The sequence below is a fragment of the Muscardinus avellanarius genome (assembly GCF_963383645.1).
Source record: "Muscardinus avellanarius genome assembly, chromosome: 6".
Taxonomy (NCBI): Eukaryota; Metazoa; Chordata; class Mammalia; order Rodentia; family Gliridae; genus Muscardinus; species Muscardinus avellanarius.
In genome coordinates this window covers 63,993,594-64,020,900 of record NC_137791.1, presented here as the reverse complement: position 1 = coordinate 64,020,900, position 27,307 = coordinate 63,993,594, and the positions used below count along the sequence as shown (strand labels likewise).

At 41.8% G+C, this 27,307-nt stretch overlaps 1 protein-coding gene across 1 annotated transcript in view; it reads right to left on the bottom strand.

Annotated features, from left to right (window-relative positions):
* Positions 1-21,650, bottom strand: part of LOC308263905 (broad substrate specificity ATP-binding cassette transporter ABCG2-like) — a gene marked incomplete at both ends in the record, with an annotated part of 42,732 nt that extends 21,082 nt beyond the window's left edge. Inside the window, 6 exons of the mRNA XM_080697046.1 lie at positions 575-726; positions 6,566-6,723; positions 9,548-9,700; positions 10,447-10,561; positions 11,182-11,241; positions 21,460-21,650. Coding sequence (XP_080553172.1) covers positions 575-726; positions 6,566-6,723; positions 9,548-9,700; positions 10,447-10,561; positions 11,182-11,241; positions 21,460-21,650 — 829 coding nt within the window. The remainder of the gene's footprint in view (positions 1-574; positions 727-6,565; positions 6,724-9,547; positions 9,701-10,446; positions 10,562-11,181; positions 11,242-21,459) is intronic.
* Between the last annotated feature and the right edge of the window lie 5,657 nt (positions 21,651-27,307).

Below are 27,307 nucleotides of genomic sequence, written 5' to 3'. Positions count from 1 at the left end.
TGGGTTTGAACCTGCGCGATCCTCCTGTCTCCACCTCCCAAGCCTGGGGATTACAAGCATGCACCACCACATCCGGCTACCAGATTATTTTTAAATGACATACATTAAAAAAAATTTTTTTTAAGATATCTCGTGAATATTTAAAACTATATTTGGGTTTGTGAATTTGGTTTGTGAATCCAACACACTCATTACTGAACTTTCAAGAAAAGGGCACCTTAACTGGGAAGTAAAACAAACATATGCTCAGTACACAAGCATATGCTCAGTACACTCACAACACACACACACACACACACACACACACACACACACACACACGCGTGCGCGCGCGCGCACACGCACACATGCATACTCAAATAAAACAACAAAAGGAAAGAGACATAACCAGCAAGCAAGTTCTGCAAAGTAAAGAAAAATTCTGGCACTGAACTGACCAAAGATGGTTTAGAGCTATGGAACCCAAGGTACATTTATGCAAAAGCCAAAGAGCACAGCACAACTGCTGACCCTCTCTGTTTCCTCCCAGGATTCTAGGAGTGAAGGATCTTCTGCATGAGAAAGTCAACCACACCTGCTGATGAGAAGTACTCCAAGGCCTCCTGTGCGGGCCCATGGAACATTAGTTTTCCTGCGGCCAATAAGGTAAGACTATCGAACAGCTTGAAGATAGAATATCGAGGCTGATGAATAGAGAAGATGATTGTTCGTCCATGTTTAGACATCCTACATTAGAAGACAAATCAAAATAATGTTGTTAAATATCTAAACTCTGCACTTCTTGGTAAAGTATTTTATTTATTCCTGCTGTTACATCATTTGTTTTCAGTTCAACTTAATTTTCTCTTACTAACTTCTCATCTCATCTTACATGATCTATTAGGTGGGGAACCTAAAGTTGATGCTTTTCTTAAAAAGACTAGGGCAACTAACTGGTAGTAAAGCTCAGCTGTAGAGGTTATTCTTAGAATGCGTAAGATTCTGAGTTGAATTCAAAAAGGGAAAAAAAGGATAGGAGAATGTTTACTGATCATGCAGATTTCTGGGCAATCTTCCAACACACTGAATTAAACTCTCTGGGGATAGGTACAAGGAACTCATATTATCAAGTATCCCAAGAATCTGTATGTACAATTAAATTTGGAAACCACTTACAGACAGAAATTAAGAGAATGGTCATGTGCCCAATTCTCATTGATCACCTAAGTCTTCTGGTTCTTTAGGAATTGGTTTTTATTCTTCCTCCCTGATAATACAATTACTATTACTAAGGACTTGTTATGCCTTTGCTAAATGCTTTAGAGAACATTTGATTTCAATTTTCACTGCCAGTGTAAGGTAGTTTCAAAATTTTTCCTCCTTTTTACAGATCAGGCTTAAAGGTCAAGAAAGTGGCCAAGGGATCACAGTTCCTAGGAAAAGTTGGGTTTTGATTTCTGGTGTCATTCCATGGCATAAACAATGTTAAACTATCTATTCACAGGGGTTATTGCTATGAACAGAGGAGTCAAAGGTTAAAATCTCTTCAAAACTGTTATTAGCCGGGTGTGGTGGTGCACACTTGTAATCTCAGCATTCAGGGGACTGAGACGGGAGGCTCAAAGTTCTCAGAAGGTCTCAGATACTTAGTGAGGCCCTCCATAATTTAGAGAGATCCTGTTTCAAAGTAAAGAATAAAAAATAGGACAGGGGGTGTAGCTTGGGGGTCAAATACCCCTGGGTTTCATCCCTAGACCTGCCAAAACAAAAAACAACAACCAAAAAAACAACTTATTAAGAATCTTATGAGTGTTCGGGAAGCAGAAACAAGAGGATCACAGTTCATGAACAGCCTCAGCTACTTAGTAAGGCCCTCCACAACTCAGTGAGACCCTGTTTCAAAAATAAAAGGTCTAAAAAATAGTGTTAGGGGTGTAGCTCATAGGTACAATGCACCTGGGTTCCATCTCCAGTACTGAAAAAAAAAAAAAAACTTATGAGAAAAATAACGAGTGTAAGCATTTGATAGCACCTACTATCCATTAGCATGTGTCCAAGGGTGTGCAACCTCAAAGAAAATCAGGCCAGAAAATAAATAATTTCAATACAGTGTGAGATATAAATATCTAAGGGCTCCTTGCAGCAAAATAGAAGAATTATAGGCCAATCTGAGGATAATAAATAGAATGTCAAAAGGTCCAACAGGAGTGAAAGAAGGAAAAGGTATTCAAGGTGTAAGAACAAGGTGAGCAAAGTGTGAAACTAAACAGTCTATTTGGAAAACTATCAGAAGCTCAATCTACAGAGAAAGGAGTGTGCGATTCTGTGTGTGTGTGTGTGTGTGTGTGTTGGTGTTGAGTGAAGAATCTCATTAAGAGACTGCAGAAAAACAGGCCCATGATGAATCCTTCACTCAGACTGGAACTTTACTGGGTAGGAAGCAGGGAGCTGGCAAGGACCTGGAGCAGGATGCGGGACAGCATGAAGGCCCTGCCGCTCAGAGTGCGGTGTGAGGGGCAGGGGCGTCAGTGTCAGTATCTCCTCTTAGAATCTCCTGTGGAGAATCCTGGACTCTACTTCAGACCTATGGAAGAGGCTCTGCACTTTAACCAGACGCCAGGTGACAAGTCTGCACAGTGGTGCTTGAAAAGAACTGAGCAGAGCGCTCTGTGTGAGGCCAGATGCTTTTGTACTACACCAGACAGAACAAAGGAAATAGTCATGAGAGTCTGCACCAGTCAGCCATCATTTTCTAATGAACACTCTTAACAAAATTAAAGGTAATAAAAATGTCATGGATATATTCATAACAAAACCTTAACCGATCCATAGCCTGGTGTCTTTATGTGCAACGGACATCCTAGACTTACAGCATCAAAAACCCCATCATCTTTCAGATTCTTCCCTCCTAAAATAAAGTCTTGCTCACAAGACCGTGGGCAACAGAGAAAGCAAGGCAGTGATAGAGAGGGGAAGCCAGGAAGCTACTGTGTTTGGCAGCTTAGAAAACTAAACAATTCAACTAGTTGACTGAGAAAATGAACAAATATATTGATAAAATGGTAGTTGAATCTTTCACTGTATGATGTTACTTATAAAAAATAGAAATAGCAAAGACTCAAAATAACTTGGAGGTCTAAGATTGGAGACAAAATATTACTATGAACTCTGGGTTTGTTTTGTTTTTTTTTTCTTTCTTTTTCTTTTTTGTGGTGTTGGGGATTGAATTCAGGGGCCTACTGCTAGGTATTGAACTCAGGGACACACTACACATACCCTAGCCCTATTTATATTTATTTATTTATTTATTTATTTATTTATTTATTTATTTATTTTTATTTGTACTGTTGGGATGGAACCCAGGAGCATTATACCTTCATATAACCCCAGCCTCACATTTTTATTCTTTATATTGAAATAGGGTCTCACCAAGTTGCAGAGGTCCTCATGAAGTACCCAGATCCTCCCATCTCAGCCTCAGAGGTATGGAGATTACTAGTGTGCACCACTACACCCAGCTCCTATTTTATTTTTTATTTGGAAACAATATCTTGCTAAGTTGTTGAAGCTGTCCTCAAACTTGTGATCCTTCTGTCACAGCCTCCTACGTACTAGGATTACAGGTATATACCACCAAGCCCAGCTATCTATATATTACGTGTGTGTGTGTGTGTGTGTGTGTGTGTGTGTGTGTGTGTGTAATGTGTTTTTCCTAGGTCTATATAACATTTAGAAGCAACGCTATTCCAAGAGCAGTGAGCACACTACACAGATTGTTCCTCACAGAAACAGCTCATCCAGGCACAGTACAAAGCAAGACTGGAACATCTAAGTAACCAGAAAGTAAAGAAATTTTTGAAGAATGATCAAGGAGATGTCAAAAAAAAAAAGGCACATTGAAGTGGCTTCCACTGGCCAAGCAGGGTTAATCAGATCATTACATAGTGACTAACAGATTATCACCTATTGTACAAAATGGGAACTGAATAGGAGAGGAGGGAACTCTTCCTTTCATAGAATGTCCAGCACTGCGTGTTAGGCAGCCACCCTGAGACCGAGCAGGAGCTATTAGCACACTAAAGCTGGTGGGAGAGATGAGGAATGGGACAGCCCCACAACACACCATTGTCTCCCCCCAACAAAATGCTAATCAAGTACAAAAGGGAAGGAGTCCTTCGCAGCAGAGCAGCCCAGCATCTCATCATCTCACCCAGTAACAGGTGAGATGATGGAGGTTCACACCACCTGTTGGGGTGCAGGCCCAGGTGTGGCACCCAGGAGCACACAGCAGCAGCTCCTGGCCCCAGTCAATACCTGGCACACAGTGATCCAGCTAAGGCCACCCCAGGACATGGACTGGGACGTGCAAGGACACACTCACAAGGGAAAGACTGAGGAGGTGTTACAGATTAGGAAAAAAAAAAAAACTAGAAAAGATATGTTTCTGCAGAGGATCCTGAGACAGAAGAGCGACAGCCTGGAAACTGGTGATGTTTGACTGGAGTCTGAGGACTCCATGGTTGGGAAGCCATCCTCATGGTCCTCCTCACTGGAAGGCTAATGCGATGGGGTGTCCTCGCTCCTACAAGTGTTCACTAGGCAGGGTTTAGGGGTGCCGAGCATCAAGCTGGAAGAAACCTATGCAAGGCTGAAATGGGGGACAGCAAAGACAGCAGAGTGTGTCAAAGGTGGGGAGCCAGGCGAGGGCAGAGAGAGTTCTCTGCTTTGCTCTTGGAGCTGCCCTGTCAGCTTGAGGTTATTTTTATTCATTTTTGAGAAGTTGTTCAAAACTAAACTTTTGAAATTTCTCCTATAATCATTCCTGCCACAGTCTCCTTTCTTGATAAAGGAGATGTCATTGTTTTGGCTTCATTCCTCTGCTAGTTGAGGCCCACTCCTCAGGAGTGCGTGTCTCGGTCCTCACAGCCCAGGTCCAGTTCCCGGGCCCTTCCAGTTGATTATGCCTTGAAAACGGGCACAGGATCCCTGCTCCAGCTCCCCGTGTGTATTCTACTCCAGCCCTAAGACACTCATGGCTTCTTCCTGCATTTGCTCTCAAACTACCCAGCTGCACAGCCTCCCCACAGCCACAGCCCTGCTCTGACACTCTCAGGATCCCTCCATGGCCCTCAGTGACAGAAAAGGATCCACTTCTCACAGCAGCCTGCGAGGTCTGTGTAGCTGCCACCAACTCAATGCAGCTTGTGTCAGTTCTAACTGTGATGGCTGAACCCTGGCCTCCCCAGAACTCATAGGCTGAAGTCCTAACCCCACAGCCTCAGAATGGGGCTACATTTGAAGACAATCTTCAAGAGGTCATGAATAACAAAAGTATCACTGAGCAGATGTCCACTTAAAAGATTAGGACATGGGCAAAGAGGGAGAGGGTGGCCATCCACAGGCCAGTGAGACAGGCCTGGGAAGAAACACCCGTGGATACCTCGACCTCCATGTTCAGCCTCCAGGGATGGATGGAAAGTAATTTTTGCCTCTAAACCGCAGGCAGTGGTGGAGTGATGATAGTAGCCACTCCCATTCTCCTCAACTCACTGGGTCCTTGCCCCGCTGGAGTCTCTGATATCCCACACACCTCAGGCATGCTCTGCCTCGGGACCACTGCCTGATCCTCCCAGCTAGAGGTCTCTTCTGCCAGGGAGAGCAGGCCTCACTCCCTCTCTCCCAGCTTGCAGGTACACACTTGAGCTCTTCTCTGAACCCCCTGCTGTTTCCACCAGCTCCCCACCCCCACAGCCTTCCTTCCTGAGCTCTTGTTTCATCTTGCTTGACAACACTTTGATGTTCACTGGTTGCTTCCCTCTAACAAAGAAGGAAGAAATGACCTATTTTATATTTTTGAAACAGGGTCTCTTACGCCAGCGCGGCTGGCTTCGAACCTGCGCGATCCTCCTGTCTCTGCCTCCCATGCGCGGGGATTAAAAGCTTGCGCCACCATGCCCGGCTGCCATTCACTTCTGAATCCCCTATACCAAGAACACCAGGTACAAGAAGTGATCAGATGTTAAATAAATAACAGAACTGTAAGCCCAATTTTGGGGAGGTTGAGACAGGAGGATTGCAGGAGCAAGGCTAGCAGCAACTTAGTGAAACCCTGTTTCCAAATAAAAAACAAAATATGGCTGGAGGTGTAGCCTGGCAATAGAATATCCCTGGGTTCAATCAACACACACACACACATAGAGAGAGAGAGAGAGAAAGAGAGAGCGAGCGAGAGAGAGTGAGAGCGAGAGCGAGAGCGAGAGCGAGAGCGAGAGAGAGAGAGAGAGAGAGAGAGAGAGAAAAGTAAGAAAGAAATAGCCAGGCATGGTGCTGTACACTTGAAATCTTAGGACTTGGGAGGCTGAAACAGGAAGATTCAGGTTCGCAGCCAGGCTCAGCTACTTACTGAGGCTCTTCCCAACTTAGTTAGGCCCTGTTTCAAAAAATAAAGAATTACAAATAAGGCTGGGGATGTAGCTCTAAGGTGGAATGCCCCTGGGTTCCGTTCCCAGTACCACAAAAAAAGAAAGAAAGAAAAGAAAAAAGGAAAGAAAAGAGAGAGCAATGTTCTTGATGCACTTGCACTCACCTTTTCAAGAGTAAAAGGACAGCATTTGCTGTGCTTGAGTCTAAGCCAGTTGTGGGCTCATCCAGGAACAAGATGGAAGGATCAGTGATCAGCTCCATTGCGATGCTAGTCCTTTTCCTTTCTCCCCCAGACACACCACGGATAAACTGAGTTCCAACCTAAAACGCAAATCACTGTCATTATCAACAGGAACAACCATGATCACTATCATTCAGCCCGTCCTGCTAGAGACATGTTAGCTCTTGATTCTCACTCTGCACAATAGCAAGTAAAGGAATACCTGGGATAAGGAGTCAGTTTCCCTTTACCAGATGCTCTGGGCAAAACTACTAAGTGTGTAACCTGAGATGAAGTCCATGCTTTTAATGGTTCTATAGGTTCCTTATCCTGTCAAATATTTAGTTTTAAAATAGTAAATTAAAACTGGGTGTGGTGGCGCACACTTGTAATCCCAGCACTTAGGAGGCTGAGACAGGAGGATCACAGATTCACAGCCAACCTTAGCTACTTAGGCCCTTTGCAACTTAGTGAGATCCTGCTTCACAATAAAGAATAAAAAGTGGGGCTGGGTTTGGCTCAGAGGTAGAATGTGTCTGGGTTCAACCCCTAGTACCACAAAAAAAATAATAATAATAAATGAATAGTGAGTTAGAAGCTGAGCATGGTGGCTATACACTTGTAATCCCAGCATTTGGGAGGCTGAGACAGGAGAATCATGGTTCATGGACAGCCTCAGCTACTTAGTGAGGCCCTTTGCAACTCAGTGAGACCCGGTTTCAAAATAAAAAAATAAAAAATAGGGCTGGGGGTGTAGCTAGGAGGTAGAATGCCCCTGGGTTCAATCCCCAATACCACACACACAAAAATAGCAAGTTAGAATATGAGCAGAGATGGCCCTGATAGAGTGAGATCACAGTATAAAACAGGAGATAAATACAGGAGAGGAAAAAGGAAAGTATCTCTAAGAATTTATTAGTCACTAACAAACCCCTCTTCACAAACTATCTACACCAAATGTTCCCAGTGGACTTATAAGAAATGGGGGGCCTTGGAGCCATATTATATATAATACCATATATACCATATTAACACACTTTTAATCAACAGAAAGCTTTCCAAATTGATGCTCGCACTTCCTAACTCGCTACAGAATTCCCAATTCATCCTTTCAGACAAATCCAAAAGGTGGGATATTCCACAGAGCACTGGCTTAATCTTTTCAACCAGTCAATTTCAGCATGTGTAGCAAGAGGAGTTAGAAGGCTTTGGGTTGGCAGGAAGCAGAAAACAATTCTGAAATTCAAAGTCTCCAAAGAGATAATAATCACAGGCTACTCATGACCCTTGGCTGTATCCCATTAATAACTGCACAGTAAGAGAAATTTGGAGACAGTTTGAGGAAGATGAATGAATGTGGGCTTGACAGAGCTGATGACATGAAGACTTTTGTTCATTGATAATAATATTACAGTTAGGTAGCCAAATGTCCTTTTTCTTTTGTTTTTATGTTTATTTACTTATTTATTTGGTGCTAGGGATAAAGCCCAGGGCCTCACACTTTGCAAAAGCATATTCTACCACTAAGCCAAACTCCTAGCCTCTTGGCTTGGTGTTTTACAGGTGCATAATGACTTTTTAGGGAGAAAGTAAGATATAATTTTCTTTAAAATACTTCAGTAAGAAATGGCTATTAAGATTATGGGATAAGATGCTAACTAATGAGAAATCTAGGTATATTAGAGCCAGGCATGGTGGTACACACTTGTACTTCCAGTACTTGGGAGGCTGAGACAGAAGGATCTGAGGTTCAAGAACAGCCTCAGCAAGTAGTGAGACTCTCAGAAACTTAACAAGACCCTGCTTCAAAAATAAAAATAGAATAGAACTGGGGATGTAGCTTGGAGATAGAATGCCCCTTGGCTCAATCCCCAAAATACCTCAGTCAATAAGATTACATGAATTCTTAGAGGTTAACAACTGCCTTTGTACATGTTCCCTGGAAATCCAAATGAACAATTTAGGGAAATGAATGCTTAAAGTTAAGAACAAGAGTGGAGATGTAGCTCAGTGGTAGAGCACTTGCTCTGGATTCACTGACATTACAAAATCATCATCATCATCATTGTAAAAGAAAGTACCTTGCTGGAAAGACAAAATCAAGCAAATAAACATAGCTAAAGCAAAGAAAACTACATTACTCAAAAAACAACAATAAGTGGTTAATGATAGCATTTCAGAATTATTCTTCCAAACAAAATATAGCAAAATACACCTTACATAAAAGATTGTCAGCAGAGATGATAGGAAGAAATAGCTAAAAAAAAAAAAAAAAAAAAAAAAACACCCATTCCTCACTGCCTCTATGGAGGGGAGATCACAGGGTGCTAAACCATAGTCATTACATTCTAAATAGCTCACTGTCACCCCAAACTCCAAATGTCTGTTTAGGAAAATGTTCATACCAGCTATTCAGTCATGAAGTTCATTCATTCTTCTCATTTCCTCTTCCTGGTACTACACAACCCACAAAAGAAGCTGCTTGCCACTCTTTATTACTAGTACCCCTTCAGCCTAAAAGAGTCCACCAGAGGAGCCAGGACATAAACACTGGCAGAAGGAAGGGAAGAAGGAAGAAAGACAAAGCTGCCAAAAGAAGGATTTTAGAAAAAGAATTCAATCACTATGCAAGTGAGAAGTAAATCCTAATGACAGAATATGGTTTTAGAAGTCAAGTTACAGCAAACTAAAACATACAGAGCAAGAATCCTTAGAATCTCAATTCCAAAAATATACCTCAAGAAAGCAAGGGAACAAATTCTCCTAGAGGTAAACAGGAAGAATAAAGCTAAAAGGGGGTTGGGGGCAGGCAGACAGTGCAAAGATATCTGATGAGCCAACACTTGACCAATGTGAGTGGGCGGTTTCTTTCCTGTCGATTATACTACCAGGGTTTTTTTTTTTTTTTTTTTTTTTTCACATTACCTTGGAATCTGCCACCTTGTTAAGACCTAACTCTTCAATGACCTTGTTGATCCTCTCGTTTTTTTCATGGTTTGTTGTAGTTGTTGGGAGCCGAAGCGCTGCTGAGAACTGTAGGTTTTCTCTCACCGTCAGGGTGCCCATCACAACGTCATCCTGAAAGCAAATGGTGTTTTAATGAGACACACTGACCATCACTCTAGTATGTGTAGCTTAATCCATGAAGATAACAAACCCAAGGTGGATTTCTGGCTAAGGGCAAACAAACTGGCAGTGAGTCCACAAGCAGACAGCTGAGGAGCCCACGAAACCATTTCACCCCCACCTGCTCACCCACGTGCCGCACAGGGGCTTAGGATGCTACCACACACGCCCAGATGGCTGAGCATGTGGAACTGATCAGGATATCTTCTAGGGGGAGGAAAAAGTGCAAGAATAGCAAAAAAGGACAACAGGTTTCCCTTTGGAAATGGTAACAGTTGGATTGATACCACTGGATCCCAGGGTCATATTCCAGGCCCTCTCTGCCTTTCCCTTTACCTCCACCCTCAATATAATAAGAGATTATGAAAAGCTGGTGTGAAAGAAGGTATTTCCAGCTGAGCTCAGTGGTGCATACCTGTAATCCCAGTACCTGGGAGGCTCAGATAAGAGGACTGCAGGTTTTAGGTCAGAGTAACTTAGTGAGACCCTGTCTCAAAATAAAAAATAAAAAGGAATGGGGACATAGCTCAGTGGTAGAGTGCCCCTGGGTTCAATCCTCCTCAGTAGCACACATACAGAAAAAAAAATGAAAAAATAGAAAAAAAGTTATTTCCATGTGCATATTCTATGTTCAACTATAAGCACACTAAAGTATAAGCCAAGGTACTAACCTAAAAGAGAAACCCACTAATACTTACTTGTACCACATAACCTGAATTACATTTGAAATTGGCAGGTTGAGGTGCTCCATTTATCAAAACATCTCCAGATAATCCACGGGGATCTTTCCTTGCAGCTAAGACATCTAGCAACCTATAAAAGACATAAATGTTAGGGCACTTTTTCCCCCTCCAATACAAGCCATATCTCAACTACTCTGAATCCCAATTCTGCTCAAGATAGAAAATGAATAAGACAAAATTCTATGGTTTAACTAACATTTTAACACACACACACACACACACACACACACACACACACACACACACTCTTCTCAACTTCCTTTTCATTATATGCGCTTAGAAAGCTCCAAAATATAAAAGAAGAGCAACATGAGCTTATGTAGCACGGATGTCCCAAATGACCCTTCTGGTCATCTGACCTTGGTGGACCAGACCCAGGTAATGGACTTCTTTATCTAAGATGCATGTCTGTGATTATACTTTCTGTTCCATCTCCCCACTTTTAATAAAATCCCTTACTTTTTTTCTTCTCATTAATTCATACTATGGCCAACCACAGGATGCCAGCTATTTTATCATGCCACACTCCTGGCATAACAGTAGCCCAAATGTATGTTATCTGTAGCACCTCAAGCCAGACTGGACATGCGAGTAAAAGATCAGTCAATAACTCCTCCCATAAAACTGATTTTTTTAAAGCACAATGGAACTGCTCAGCAAAGGGTGACTTATATTTTGTGTTATACTCACGAAGATTTTCCTCCACCTGTGGGTCCCAGGATGGCATTGAGTCCAGGTTTCATGATCCCACTGTAAACACAAACACATACTGATTTATCATTCAACTTTAAACAAAGTTCTATTCATTGTCAGTTGACCTTGAAGATTGATGAAATTGCAGGCAGAAATCAAGTACCAATTCAAACAAGGGAACAGAAAAGGAATTACTGATTAATGTAAGTCTAGTATACAAAGGAAGTTAGTCTCTACTGAGGAGTAGTAAGAAAGATAGTTCTGGTTCTCTATGTTCCTCTTTCATTTAGTTTTGAAATTATTTATCCCTTTTGGAAAGGAGACCTGTCAAATGCTCAAGGTTCCTTGAAATTGGCCTGGCGGTACTGCTCAGTGGTAGAGCCAGTGCTTGGCATGCAGGAGGCCCTGGGCCCATGAAAGGCAACAACAAAAACAAAGTTCCTTTAAACAAGTAACACACATTTTCGTGAGGTCTCTCGGTTGCACTTCCTCCTCTTAACACAGTGTAAATAACAGCTCCTGGGTAATGTTGACAACCAGAGTCTTCAAATTAGCTTACGTGCCAACTCTTAGTCAAGCTGTACACAATTAAGTAATCATTAACTCAATAGCAGTGATCAATACTACTGATCTATCAGAGGAGTGGTTGGCAAAGATTTTCTCCCATTCTGTTGGCTCTCTATTAAGGTTCTTGGCTGCACAAAAGCTCTTCAATTCAATGCATTCCGATTTATTAATCCTTGTTTTAATTTCTTGTGCCTTTGGGGTTTTATTGAGGAGGTTTCTACCAGTACCTATATGTTGGAGCACTGGTCCTATGCCCTCTTCTAGTAACTGCAAAATGACTGATTTAATTTCCAGATCTTTGATTCATCTTGAGTTGACTCCTATACAGGGTGAGAAGATGGGGTTTAATTCCATTTTTCTACAAATGGATAACAAGTTTTGCCAACATCTTTTGGTATAAATGCTATCTTTTCTCCAGCCTATGTTTTTGGCTCCTCTGTCAAAAATCAATTGGCAGTATGTGTATGGATTTGTTTCTGAATCTACTATTCTGTTCCATTGGTCTATTATGTCTGTTTTTGTACTAATACCATGCTGTTTTTATTACTATAGCTCTGTAGTATAGTTTGAAATTAGGAACTATGATGCCTCCTCTGTGGTGCTTATTGCTGAGAACCATTTTGGCTATTCAGGGTCTTTTTTATATCTCATAAATTTTAGGACTGATTTTTCCAGTTCTAAGAAGAATTACTATGGTATTTTGATAGAGATTGCATTGAATCTAAAGATCACTTTGGGAAGAATAGCCATTTTGATAATATTTATTCTGCCTATCCAAGAACATGGGAGACCTTTCTATCTTCTAGGGTCTTTTTTAATTTCTTCATTGGTGAGATTGTAAATTAGTGCAGCTACTTTGGAGATCAGTGTAGAAGTTCCTCAGAAGACTGGAAATGGAACTACTATATGACCCAGCTATAACATTCCTGGGTATCTTTCCAAAGGGACTGAAACCAGACTGCTATAGTCATACACACATATTTATGTTTCAGCAGCACAATTCATAATAGCCTAATTTTGGAATCAGCCTAGCTGTCCAACACCAAGTGAATGGATCACAAAATTATGGGACATACAAACAATGGAATTCTACTCAGCCATAAAGAAGAAAATTATGTCAAATTTGCAGGAAAATGGATGGAACTAGGGAATATTATGCTAAGTGAGATTAGTCAGTCAAAAAAAGAAAAGGTCAGATATTTTCCATAATAAATAGAAGCTAGGGAGAAACTGAGATACAAAAGGGACTCTAGACAAAGAAGGAAAAACTCTAGTGGAATGGTGGAGGGGACCTACGGGAGGGAGGCAGGTGGAAAGAAGGAGATTTGATGAAGGAAACAGTTCCATGGACACAATGAACATGCACAAAATTATCAATGCCCATCTCAGTGCTGTGCACAGGGAAGGGAAGGGAGCAGGGTGGGAGTTGGGAAGAGGATTGCCAAGCGCTGAGTATATGTGTGGCTCTATCACTCTGAACTCCATTATGACGTATGAATATAAAACACCAATAATCAAACAAAGAAATTAGTAGTAATTTTGCTACTAAAGTCAAATGAGACCAAAAAACTTTATTATTATTATTATTTTTTTTTTTTTTTTTGCGGGGCTGGGGCTGGAACCCCGGGCCATTTGACCTCCAAGTTACACCTTCTACCCTATTTTTTATTCTTTATTTTTGAAACAGGGTCTCACTAAGTTGCAGAGGGCCTCACTAAGTAGCTGAGACGGTCTGCAATCCTGTGGTCTCAGCCTTCCGAATGCTGGCTCAAAAAACATTTTTTTAAGCAGAAATCTCATGAAGAGTACTTCATTCTATGAAGTACTCCAGAGGATAAAAAACATCATCAGTGCTTAACACTGAGGAAAAAAAAATGTCTTACCACTTAGCGAAGGAAACACACATTCTCACGACAGTTCATTTCCTTCCTTGTTAAGTGTCTGAGAGTTGGCTGGAAAGTACTTAATTTAAAATGGGAAGTGCCGGCATGGTGGTGCATGCTTGTAATCTCCACACTTGGGAGGCTGAGACAGGAGGCTCACACAGGTTCGAAGCCAGCCTCAGCTACTTAGTGAGGCTCTCAGCAACTTAGTGAGACCCTGTTTCCAAATAAAGTATAAAGTAGGTCTGGGAGTATAGCCCAGAGGTAGAGAGCCCCTGGGTTCCACCCCCAGTACCACCAAAAAATAAAAAATAATAAAAAAATAAAAAGAAAATGAGGAAATATCACTCCAGTAGGAGACATTCTTTGAAGATGTCTAGGCACAGAAGAGACACACAAATAAGTGAACATGTAAGGATAGTGAATATTCAGATAGAGCAGAAAGGAGGAAGAAATTACATCAGAGCCTGCGGATGCACAAGCAGGATGAACAGAGGACTGTCGTAGCACGGCCACAACCCGTGTCTACACCCAGTCTCTCTGTAGACATGGTAACCTGGTAAGTAAGGTACTGAAGAGAGAAAACAGTACCATTCCAAGTGCCAGGGCAGCGCAGGTGATGCCATGGAGGCCCGTGCAGTTACACAGCTGTCACGAAGGGGGAACTTCCCAGTGGGACTGAAAACGGGCTTCATCCAGGAGGAGCTCGGCCCTCACTGCCTGCAGCTCCTGAGCTGTGTGTCACAGCGATGCCATGGCTGTAGGGTGAGGGACATGTGCACTGTGCTGGTTAACTGAGGAACTTCTCACTGAGACATTGGGCAAAGATGATGAAAATCCTGTAAATCTGGAATAAGTTGTTACACAGAAAAATCTATTTTTCTTTTGGTGACCTTTCCCTTCCCAATGCAAAAACGTTCTAATGATTGGTACGGTTTAAAGTGGATTTATCTATAGCACTTGACACATCCTTATTAATAAATAGTAGCTGGTCTCTGTGATAAGAAACAAGCTGTTATTCACTAAGGCCTCATTGCCAGAAAAACCTGTTCACGTTTTTAAAATTCCTACTCATGCCAGGCTTGGTGGCGCACACTTGTAATCCCAGCACTTGGGAGGCTGAGACAGGAGTATCCGGGTTCACGGTCAGCATCAGCTACTTAGTGAGGCCCTTTGCAACTCAGTGAGACCCTGTTTCAAAATAAAGAATAAAAAATAGGGCTAGAGGTGTTGCTAAGAGATAGAGTGCATCTGCACTCAGTCCCCAGTACCACACACACACACACACACACACACACACACACACACACACACACTCCTATTCAAATTATAAAATAGATGTATTAATGAAAGTAAACCAAGCAATCCTTAGACAAAGAATTTCACAGGTCCCCAAGTTTGGCTTATTTTGACACAGTAGAAGAGCAGAAACAACAATTACATACAATCACAAATGCAGAAACAACAATTACATACAATCACAAATGCAGGCATTCCAGTCTGGAACAGTGGTTAATTCCACCTTCATCTACTCAAAACCTAATTTTTAAAATTCACTATATACATATGAGACACTCTTCTAGAACAGAGAACAGATTTGAGAACAAAACAAGCAGAAAAACAAATAATAAAAAAGAAAGTCCTCTCCCTCCTGGACTTTACATTCTAGTCCAGGGACCAGCACACTGGACCAGGGTACCTGTTCTGCTCTCATAAACAAGGTTCTTGGGACAGAGCCAAGAGCATTAACTTCCATAGTGTATATTGCTGCTTCATGCAACAAAGAATTTAGTTGCAACACTGACATATGCCCATAAAATTGAAAAAAAAAAAAAGTATTTATGATATGGCCCTTCACAGAAATAGTTCACTGACCCCTATTTAGGTCGATAGTCCACAATTCCTTGGTCGACTCACCCTTCCTCCACCCTCCCATCATCCCTCACAGCCCTTCCTCATACTTATTTATTGCTTTACAGCATTTGTGTGCAGTGGTGCTCCCTCCTTACACTATAAAACACTGCAAACAAGAATAAGGTTATACTGTCATCCCTTCCCTATCCCTCCCTCCCCCACTGTGTGCATCAAACTGAATCCTGAGGACATGAAATGAAGCTCACATTTGCTACCTCATGGTCAATCCTTGATAATGGTCAATCCCTGGTCATGTGTTGCTTATGGACAAGAGAGGTGTCGCTGCCGGTCTTGGAGCATGGCCAACCCCCCTATACACACACACACACACACACACACACACACACACACAATGCATCCACTTTCTCAGACTCCGTGTTTAGCCCTCCAGTTAAGGTTGGGGGCTTAGGTAGCATCCTTTACAACACTTTATAGCACAACAAGAAGATGTGGTGAACTGCTAATAGTTTTCAAAATTCTCCATTAGACTTGAAAAGATTTCTGAGAACAAAAACACACATCTGTGCCACTGAGCTTTTCTGCACCATTCCAGGCACCTAGTAGACAGTTGAAATTTGTTTAATGAATCAAGCTCTATGTTTTATGAATGGAATTACTTCTAGGAAAACACAAAAATAGTTTCTGATCAGAAACAAGAAGTAGGAAACCATCCCACTAACATATACACTCTTATTCAATTATTTTAAAAAGAAGTAGGAGAGCTGGGCATGGTGGTGCACACTTGTAATCCCAGCGTTTGGGAGGCTGAGACAGGAGGATGGCACAGGTTCGAAACCAGCCTCAGCTATTTAGTGAGACTCTAAGCAACTCAATTGAAACCCTGTTTCCAAATAAATATAAAATTGGTCTGGGAGTGTAGCCTGGAGGTAGAAAGCCCCTTGGTTCCATCCCCAGTTCCACAAAATAAATAAATAAATAAATAAATAAATAAATAAATAAATAGATAGTAGGAAACAACTTATTCAAAACTAGCTATTTTCTGACTGAGAAGAAATTTTTTATTTGTTATTTCATGTTCAAATACCGTATCAGTCATTTCCATCCAATTTTCCTTCCCTGCTTCTCTCAGCAGGAAGATGATGGATGTTCTGGGCAAAGGTGCAGCCAACACCAGCACCGTTGGGCCCAGGCTAAAAGGAGGGCAGGAACTAGAGAGGAAACAGAAGGTAAGCAGTTGCTTATGTTCAAATAACAAAGTATATCATGAATAATAGGAGCCAGGTTCTTTACTCTTTAGAAAAGATTACAAACATGGAAATGTGGAAAGAATCAAAAGTATTAGATTGGAACTGGTGAATTACAGAAGTCATGGAGCTGGGCATGGCGGCACACTCCTGTAATTCCAGCTACTGGGGAGGAAGAGGCAGGAAGATGGCAATTTCGAGTGCAGATTGGGCAAATTAGTGAAACTCTGTCTTGCAATAAAAATTATACAGGACTGGAGATATAGCTCAGGAGAGCATGCCTGTGTTCAATCACAAGTATCACAGAAAAGAAAAGAGAGAGAAAAAAAAGTAATGGGTTTTAATCTATACATATAGCTCTAGAAAAGTTGAAATGGAAAACTAGAAGCAGCTGCCCACCACCCACCACTCCTTTCATGCTTCCTGATGAGATCCAGGTGCCCCTGCACATGGGGGGTAATTTTTTTCCATAAAGTTATAGATTATATACACGCACGTGTGTACATATACATGCATGCATCTATCCCCTAGGTCTGTCTGTTGAGAAAGCCTAGGTACAATGATATCCCGTTAGAAATGAGCTTTCTAAACCCTGGGTCTTGGTTTGTAAACCTCATTCACTAGAGAAATGAACACGAGCTGACTCCAGGGCTGGCAGAGTAAGCATACAATGAGTCTGGCACTTCTTGCTCTGCCAAGGAAGTATCAAAAAGTGAGAGGATCCATCAGAATAATGAGGGAGAACCCCATCTTGAATGGTCTCCCACTGGTAAAGTGAGGAACAAGAGAGGCATCGAGATAAATAATGATGAGGACGCATCACTCCTGAATGTGACCAAATATATCAGGTCCATATGTTCAAACAGCAAGTAGGCAGAAGAGACAATGACGGAAGCACGTTTTCTGCTTTGTAGAATACAAACTATAAGATAATATAATTAGAAAATCGCCCGTTGGCAACTAGAACAGCGGTTGCTGACCCACATAGGAGTCATCACGAGTTGGTGACGGTGGAGTTTGTTGAGGAACAGGATTCTGTAATAATGGCACAGCGTCTCCTCTTGTAATGCCAATAAGGTACAAAGAGGAATATCACCGTGTTGTGGTGACGTTCAGCAGACAGCAACAGGCCCAGGTGATCACCTTTAACAACACCTGCAGTGAGCGGGGACTAGAAAAGAGCAGGGGGATGAGTCTGAAGAGATGCCACGTGGTGGTTAGTGAGCTGCGTGGGGAGCGAGGTGACGGGCGCCCTCGGGACCACTCTGCCTTCATTACCAGGCCACATCTTCCCTCCGCTGTCACCAGACAACGCTCGAGTGATGATAATAAAGGAGAGGCTCCTCCTTTTGGAAAGTAATGCTGCAGAGGCTAGGGATGAAGGAGGATCACATGCACAGCCCGCTCTCAGATGGTTCCCACAGCCAGTAATGGCAATGGGTACAAAGGAGACACAGAGACTGGAGCAAATGGAACAACAGGGAAATTAGGGAATCTGAGGGACGGGTCATGTGCGTGCAGGCTTATACCTGCAATTATTTCAAAATAAGTTGTTAATCTGAGAATCTCCCAAAGAGTGTAATGGACTCCCTTCACAATTATAGGACACCCCACACCGACAGGAATGGATGGTTTGTACCACAGGTGCTGGGTATGCAGAAAAAATGAGCAAGAGACAAAGATGTCTCATCAGGCCCAAAACACTTCTGAATTCTCATGGGAAATTTTTATTTTAATTTATTTTTATAAAAGAAAGGAAAAAACAAAAAAAATCAATATTATAACCAGCTGTTCCAAACAGTTATCATTATGCATGGTGTTGGTGCTAGCAAACCCAAGTCAAAAATAAGATAATGAAAGCAATTTTCACACATCCTAGAGACTCTACCTATTTGGGTTTATTTGTTTGATTGTTGGTTGGCACTGGGGTTCCTGGAAGCCCTTCTATGTCCGAGCTACACTCCCAGACCTATTTTTATATTTTTATTTGGAAACAGGGTCTCTTAAGCCAGCAAGGCTGGCTCTGAACCAGCGCGATCCTCCTGTCTCCGCCTCCCAAGCACGGGGATTACAAGCGTGCGCCACCACGCCCGGCACGAGACTCTACCTATTTGAATCCAGCAGGTGGGAGAAAGATTGGAAGCACTGGAGACAAAAAGGGGATGGACCTTCTCATGGATATCTAGAGCAGCAATCTGAGTAGGCAAGTACACCCATTCTCACTGCCCTCAACTGAACTCCAAGACCTGACTGCATTTTTATGCATCTAGAAAAGCACAAGACAATGACTTCCTTTGCTGAAAAGCATACTAGCAAGGCATAAAAATGGTGAAAACTTTGCATCCATGAAACATATTGGGTTAAGTTACTAATCTAATACCTTGAAAAGATGAGCAAGAGGAGCTAAGAATGTGCCAAAGTGGTGGAGCTATTGCCTGGCATGTGCAAGACCCTGAGTTCAGTCTCTACCATATGCATACACACACACACACACACACACACACACACACACACACACACACACATACTGGGGCCGGGGGTGTTGCTCAGTGACGGGAACCATGCTTATCCTGCTCAAAGCCCATGGTTCAATCCCCAGCACACACACAAAAACAAGACAAATGCATCATTATACGGTATGCGTCCCACACCTACCCAACCTGCACACACTCAAATCATGTTGCCTCCTACCTTTTCAGCACAAAGTCTTACTCATTATGTTTCACAAATACCTCGTCAGATTCATAAGTCTGTTCTACCGAGCGACGCAACAAAAGACAAAAGCCTTGCAGCCACCCTTCTTCTCCGTACCCATGTAGGCAGGATTTTTCCCCCTTCTGGTACTGAGTATTGAACCCAGGAGCATTCTACCTCCAAGTTACACCCTCAACTTTATATTACTATTATTATTGTTGTTGTTATTATTTTTATGATTATGTGAAACAGGGTCTCGCTAAGTTGCTGAGGCTGACTTGTCCCACACACTCAGGTAATCAGGACTTTTCTTTTTCTACCTTTTTTCTTTTTCTTTTGTGGCACTGGGGATTGAATCCAGGGGCATTCTACCTCCAAGTTACACCCTCAGTCCTTTCTATTTTTTATTTTGAAATAGGGTCTCACTACATTGGTGAGTCTCTCACTACTTGCTGAAGCTGTCCTCAAAACTGTGATCCTCCAGTCTCAGCCTCCCAAGTACTGGGATTTCAGACATGTACCCCACCGTACCCGGTGCTAACCAGGAATTTTTTTTAACAAGAAAGCGAGGGTTGCTGCAAGGACAGACTCTGATCCTGCAGTGTTCCTGGCCTCAGCTCCGGCAGCTCTCAGTTCCTCCCCATTTCTCTCCTGAAACTTTCTACTCTGTATTTGTACCGAAAAGACCATAGCTGCACACAAAACGTCAGGAAAAAAGGACAAACGTGATTCTATATAGATCTGCAGACACATGGGGTCAAAGGACTATTTTTATAACTATTTCCCCAGCCTTAGAAAGTCAGGAAAATTTGCTTGCTTTGTCTAGGAGGAATGATTTCCCCTATCGAACAAACAAGACAAATAGGCCACGCTGTCTGAGCAAACCCAAACCCACTTACCTGCACTCTAGAGAGGAAGTTTTGATTCAGTTCTCTAGAATTCAGAAAAACATTAACACCCTAAGGCTAGCATCTGTGAACTAATACATATCTGATAGTGAGAAGATTCTAGAGAACCCTTCATTCCCCCCCCCATTCGAGCTCTTACTTGAACACCACATTTTAAATTCTAAACTTACTGCTGAATGAAAATACTTATGGGGTACTTTTAATATGGAATCAATTACTCTGGATCTTAAACTATCACTTTGCATTTTAACTGAACAACATCAGTTAAATTATTGTTGCCTTATATATATTTTCTACCTGATATTACTGCGGAGCCAAAGCATTAGGGGAATTAGTACACACTAAGCTACTATAAAAGGGCCGTCAATTTAAAATAGGCTTATGTGTAAATCAAAGTACTTTCACAATATACTACCATTTCAACTTCTTTGTTACTAGAATGTAAAGGATATGTATAAGTACCCAAAAAAGCCTGACTCAGAAAGTCTATCAGCAGTCTTCTATTTCACATATTGGACAAGTAAATCTCAAAGTTACAATTAAATCCCCACAGTCAAAAAGCAGTGAATTGCACCGGGCGTGGTGGCGCACGCTTGTAATCCCCGCGCTTGGGAGGCAGAGACATTAGGATCTCGCAGGTTCGAAGCCAGTTGCGCTGGGTTAAGAGACCCTGTTTCCAAATAAAAAGTATAAAATAGGTCTGGGAGTGTAACACAGAGGTAGAAGGGTTTCCAGGAACCCCAGTACCACCAAAAAAAAATAATAATAATAAAAAGCAGTGAGTCATACAGCCAGATTTTCTTGCATCAAAATATAAAACTTACACAGAAAAAATTACATGACACCTTCATTGTTCAGTTTCTCAAGCAAAACTTGATATACATGATATAACCATATTTAAAAAGTGTAACAGCTCCTTATAAAATTAAACATATACTTAACAAGTGAAACAACCATTTCAGTCCTAGATTAACCAAAATAAGTTAAAGCATGTGTCAATATATGTGCATAAAGATGAGCACACAAATGCCAGCAACTTATTGGTAATAGGCAAAACCTTCACTGAAGGTCAATAAAGGGTTTTTTAAAAGTTCATGCACCTACTTGACGTTCGATAGTATTTCTTTCTCAACTGTTTTCTGACAAAACAGAAATCCACTCTTCACTTTTACTCGATAACAGATGTTGTGGAAGCTTAACACAGCCCCTTCGGGAATTGTCTTCGGATCCCCGGGAAGGCCATTGGTCTTCTTTATTGACATCGGGATACAGAACTGGTCATTATTGGAAGACATCTGGAAAGTGTCTGCCTTTCTGTAGAGGGAACAATGATGGTAAATTGATATTCCCAATAAATGAAATTATAAATGCTGGAGAACAGTACATTTAAGCCAAGTCAGTTGTAAACTTCCCTGCAATGGATTCCTTTACAACTTTAGAACACAACTTTGAACACGTGCACTCCAATGAGATACCAAATAAGTAAACAGTTAAGAGTATAAAAAGGGGGAAATTCACCAAATGATGTATGTTTGTATGTTTGTATAACTTTGAATCTCACTACAATGCATAATTACATAATTACATTGTACCAATAAAAGTATGACAATTGCTCAAAAAACATAAAGCAGAAAAAAAAGTAAGAGTTAGATTTGTCTGGCTTGGAAAGCATATTATGATACAACTTCAGGGACAGCCTATATGACCATCCCATCATCATTACCAACCCCTGATTTTTTTTAGTTTCAGAGTTTACAAAATTATATTACCAAAATAGGCTTAGTTAAGAAGTGAGGGACATGAGAAATTTCTCTGCATTTATAGCTCCAGACTTTACATCTCTGGTTGTTATGACCAATCAACTACAAAGGTAAACTCTACAATGAAACAACAGATTGTCATCAAAGAAACAGAATCTACTTAAAGCAAAAGCAATATTAAGAAGTCCAACTGGGAAGGGTGGTAAAACAACTATAGTCACAGCAGCTACACAGAGGCGCAAGCAGGCTGATCATAAATTTGAGGTAAGTCAGTCTGGGCAATACAGCAAGACCCTGTCTCCTAGAATTAAAAAAAAAAAAAAAAAAAAGAGGCTGGGATGTATTGAGCTCACAGCCCTGGGTTTGATCTTCCACAACAGAGGGAGAAAGGATTAAGAATTCAGTAGATGATTTAATAGTAAACAAAGATTGGGAAAGCAAATTAGTGAACCAAAAAGCTGTTATCTAGAAAATAGCTAGGAAAAAAATTATGGGTGATGAAATTTATCACCACGAAAAAGAGAAAAAAGAGAACTACATAAAAGTGCATAGGAAACACAGGACAAGAAGTAAAATGTCTGGCATATATATAAAACTAGACACCTGGAAAAGGTCAGGAAATGGAGCAAAATCAATATTTAAAGAACTACTGGCCAAATATTTTCAAAAACCAAGGAAGGTATTAGGCCACAGACTGAAAAACCTGGACAGATACAAAATATGCTAAACACCAGAAAACCATACCCACACATGTCACAGTAAAAGGGATAAAAAATAAGTAATCTCTACATAATTTTTATATCCCAAAGCTTTGTGTGTGTGTGTGTGTGTGTGTGTGTGTGTGTGTGTGTGTGTGTATGTGTGTGTGGGGGGGGGTCTGGAGGTGGAACCCAGGGGCCTTCAACCTCTGGGCTACACTCCCAGACCTATTTTGTATTTTATTTGGAAACAGGGTCTCACTAAGCTACCGAGAGCCTAGCTGAGTAGCTAAGGCTGGTCTCGACCTGTTCATGATCCTCCCATCTCAGCCTCCCAAGCACAGGAACTACAAGCCTGTGCCACCACTCCCAGCCTACCCCAAAGCTTTTTAGAAACTGGAAAAGAAAAATAAATAAACAAACAAACAAACAAACAAACAATTCAAGACTTGTGCATGGGATATGAGAGCTAAATAGTTGTGTGTTAATCTTTGAGCACAATGAATGGTAACAATTAGCCAAAATTCTATTCTCCTTGCCCAGTCAAAGGAGAAACAAGTCATGTAGGAACTTTACACCTTTACTTTAAAAACACTGTGAGTCCTCTCTCCATTGACTCAAGGCCTTCACAACCCACCTGCACCTGTCTACTCTATGTCTGGGCTAGTTATGAAAATCTCAGCCAACTTAAAAAGGTTTTCCACAGGAGATGGCAGGGCTTTCCCCATTCCCAGCTGTCCTTTTTCTAGAGGTCTACTTACATCACCCTTTCTTCTGGCATTCTACCCAGGGAGGCCACACTTTTGTTATTTAGAAAAGTTTAAACCCTTTCATTCACTACATCCTGCTAGACCTGTTATCATGATAATCGGCACCAAAATACCATTTTCTCTTACTTTTTACCATACTCTTCAGTGTGTATTCTTCATTCTAAAACCAGAGTGCAAAACTCGGTTTCCATGCCCTGAGAACTTAGGTAAGTCCTCAGCCTGACTCCGGTCCAGTAAAAACTACTGCACCTGTTGAGAGACTCAACTCTGGGCCAAGAGTTCAGAGCCCTTCCCTTACATTTTCCCCCTAGGGATCATTCTAATAAGTTGGGCGTTACCCTCTGCCTCATAGCCAAAGGGTTTGGGCCTACATACATACAGCCTTAAGCAATTTAATAAAGTTAATGCCCAGAGATTACAGTCCTGACAAGTAAGCAGCCTGGTGTCACTGTCTGGTGGTTTCTCCAATTTATCAATGAAAAGCAAAAGGGATGCCCAATGTGAACTTTAATTTCCAAAAAGTATCTTGCATTTAAGAGATCTTTTATGGATCAACCATTGTCATGGTGTCTCTCGTTTGACAGATCCAAAGACATCCGGTTTCCACTCTGCCTTGGGGTAACATCATTTTGGAGTCAGTCCACTGGGGTGCTCTGTGACCTCACTTGGAAGCAGCTGACATATGGAGGATACAACAGGATTTGGGGCAGAGAGGTAAAAAAGACCCCATCATGAAATAAATCTATGCTCAGCAAGGAGCCCTGAGCTCTTTTAGAGGAGGCTCCAGACACTATGTGAAAGGACAAAGTTTGACCACACCAGAGATCACCGTGTAGCCAATAGATTTATTGGAGGGGCAGGTATGAAAGGAAGAAACAAAGAGAAGAGAGAGAGAAAGAGAGAGAGAGAGAGAGAGAGAGAGAGAGAGAGAGAGAGAGAGAGAGAGAGGAATAAAGAAAGAGGGAGCACATGCTGGAGTCAGGGCTATATAGGAGCTTGGGGTTACGTATTTGGGGCTAATAGGCTAGGGGAAATGCCCTTTGAACTAACTGGCTAGGGTACCAGAAGAGGGGGTCATTAGGCCAGGTAACTGGCTTGAGGTCAGCAGGGAATGTCCCTTTCATTGATTGGCTAAGGGGCACCAGGAAGGGGCAGGTCTCCCAGGTAAATGACCAGGTACTTCGGAGGGGCGTGGCAGCTTAACCAGTGAGACCAGGGCCTTTCAGGAAACTTAGCTCATGGGGTTGGGGGAGTTCTGAAGTAAGAACTTAATTATCTAACACTAAGTCTTTAGAAGAACACGGGCTCAGTGTGGTGAAAGCTAGGGGAGGAAAGGCCAGTGAGGTAATAAGGGGAGTTAGGCGGCAAGTGCGGAAAACCTGGGCAGAGGCTTGCGGAGGGGAGTGGGCCTGCAGAGTGGCAGGAAGGACCCCAAGTCCAAGGACTTGGAGGGATGAGTTTTATTAAAAACTGAGAACCATGAACAAGGCTCTCCTGGATGACCAAACTCTCCACCCTCACTGGGTCTTTATTATGGGTCTAGGAGAGGGTTCATTTAATTGTTTGCTTGATTCATTTTTAGTTGTGTGTTTTGTTTGTTTTGTTTGTTTTGTGCTGCTGGGCATCAAATCCAGGGCCAAGGACACCACATAAGAAACGAACACCTCCCCCCAATCTAACTTTCCAAACATTGAAAAGCTGCCATGGTTCTTCTAAACCAAGTTCCTGCTTTCTCCACTAGAGTAGTGTTGAGCTGTTGAGCAGTGTAGACATAGCCAATTCTTACTATTTAACAGAGGAGACATATAGCCAATTCTTACCATCACCACATTTTTGGAGCACCCACCAGTAGGCTTAAAGAGAAAGGCAGTATTTTTGTAGGGTGATAAGAGTGGTTATGATCTAGACTGCTTAGGTTCAAATTCCAGTCCTGCCCTACTCTAGCTACTTACCTTGGTAAGCTTATTTAATATCTCAGAATCGTACATATATATATATATATATATATATATTTTTTTTTTTTGGTGGCACTGGGGTGGAACCCAGAGGCTTTCTACCTCCGGGCTATACTCCCAGACCTATTTTATACTTTATTTGGAAACAGGGTCTCGCTAAGTTGCTGAGAGCCTCACTAAGTAGCTGAGGCTGGCTTCGAACCTGTGCTATCCTCCTGTCTCACCCTTCCAAGCGCGGGGATTACAAGCGTGCGCCACCACACCTGGCTTAGAATCATATATTTCTTATCTGTAAAATCACACTAGTGATAATTCTTTTAACACTGTAATGAGGATTCAAATAAGTTAATAAATACAACATTAAAACAGTGGGAAAAATAAAAAAAGAAACTAACAATTCAAGAACCAAGATGAAAACTGGGTGTGGTGGCACATGTTTGTAATCCCAGCGATTGGGAGGCTGAGACAGGAGGATCTCGGTTTGCAGACAGCCTCAGCTACTTAATGAGGCCCTTTGCAACTCAGTGAGACCCTGTTTCAAAATAAAGAATCCAAAATAGGGGCTGGGGCTGCAGGTATAGCTCAGAGGTTGAATGCCCCTGGGTTTCATCCCCAGTACTGCAAAATAAAATAAAATAAGATAAAATAAAAAGAACCAAGATGAGGTACTGCCCTCAACCCCTCCCCAGGCATATTAGAGCTTCTAGAAGCTTGATTTACCTCTATATTTCCTGCCTCCAGTACAACATCGGACAGAAAGCACTCAGAACTATAAAAACAGAAACAGCCCCTGGTTTCTGAGATTCCCCCCTAAGGAGGATGCAGGAACACACTCCTGGCACAATCTCCTCCTCTCGCAGGTGAGGCCTGCACAGACCTCCAGCAGGAGGAGGCTCCCCCTTCCCACAAGGTCACAACCCTCCAATTGTGGGAAAACAAGGGCAGGAATAAGAAATGGTTTTGTTGTAGGCCCACAGAAAGTTAAGAAATGCTTATTAATACTTAACAGGGAACTGATTGAGAAGCTCCTGTAAATTTAAATAAGAATAGGTAAACAGGATTTAGGGGATGGGAGGAACTAGAGGCCTGGGGAGAGCCTTCACTCTCCTCCCTTCCCAAGACCACTCCTCAGCACAGGTATTGTGGGAAGATGAACAGCAGAAAAAGAAAGGATTAGAGAATTTTAGAATCCTGGCTTAAGAGACTATGTTTCCATATAAAATATAAAATAGGTCTGAGAGTGTAGCACAGAGGTAGAAGGCCCCTAGGTTCCATCCCCAGTACTACCAAAATAATAATAATAATAATAATAATAATAATAATAATAATAAAAAAACAATACAGTGCAAAGTGTACGTTCCACAAGTGGATGCCAAAATTAAATAGAAGATTAAAAATAAACAGGAAAATTACACAGTCCAAGTTTCTCTACCAAGCTACTCCTAATTACAAAAGGAAACCATGATGACTCTGCCTTTTGCGAGCCTGACAAACATCACTTTCACCAAGGTTAACATCATCAGTAGTAAGACACACTGACATCGCACAACCCTCACCTGATGCACTAAGAAGCCACTTTACTTCTGTGGTATTTTCCCCAAAAGGCAAAACTGCAATCTAATCATCAAACACCAAATAAACACAATTGAGGTGCATTCTGCAAACTAACTGACCTGTGTAGTCATTGGTGACTAGATCATAAGAAAGACAAGGCTGAGGAATCGTCACAGAGCAGAGGAAACTAGATCTACAGCAGTTAACTGCAATGT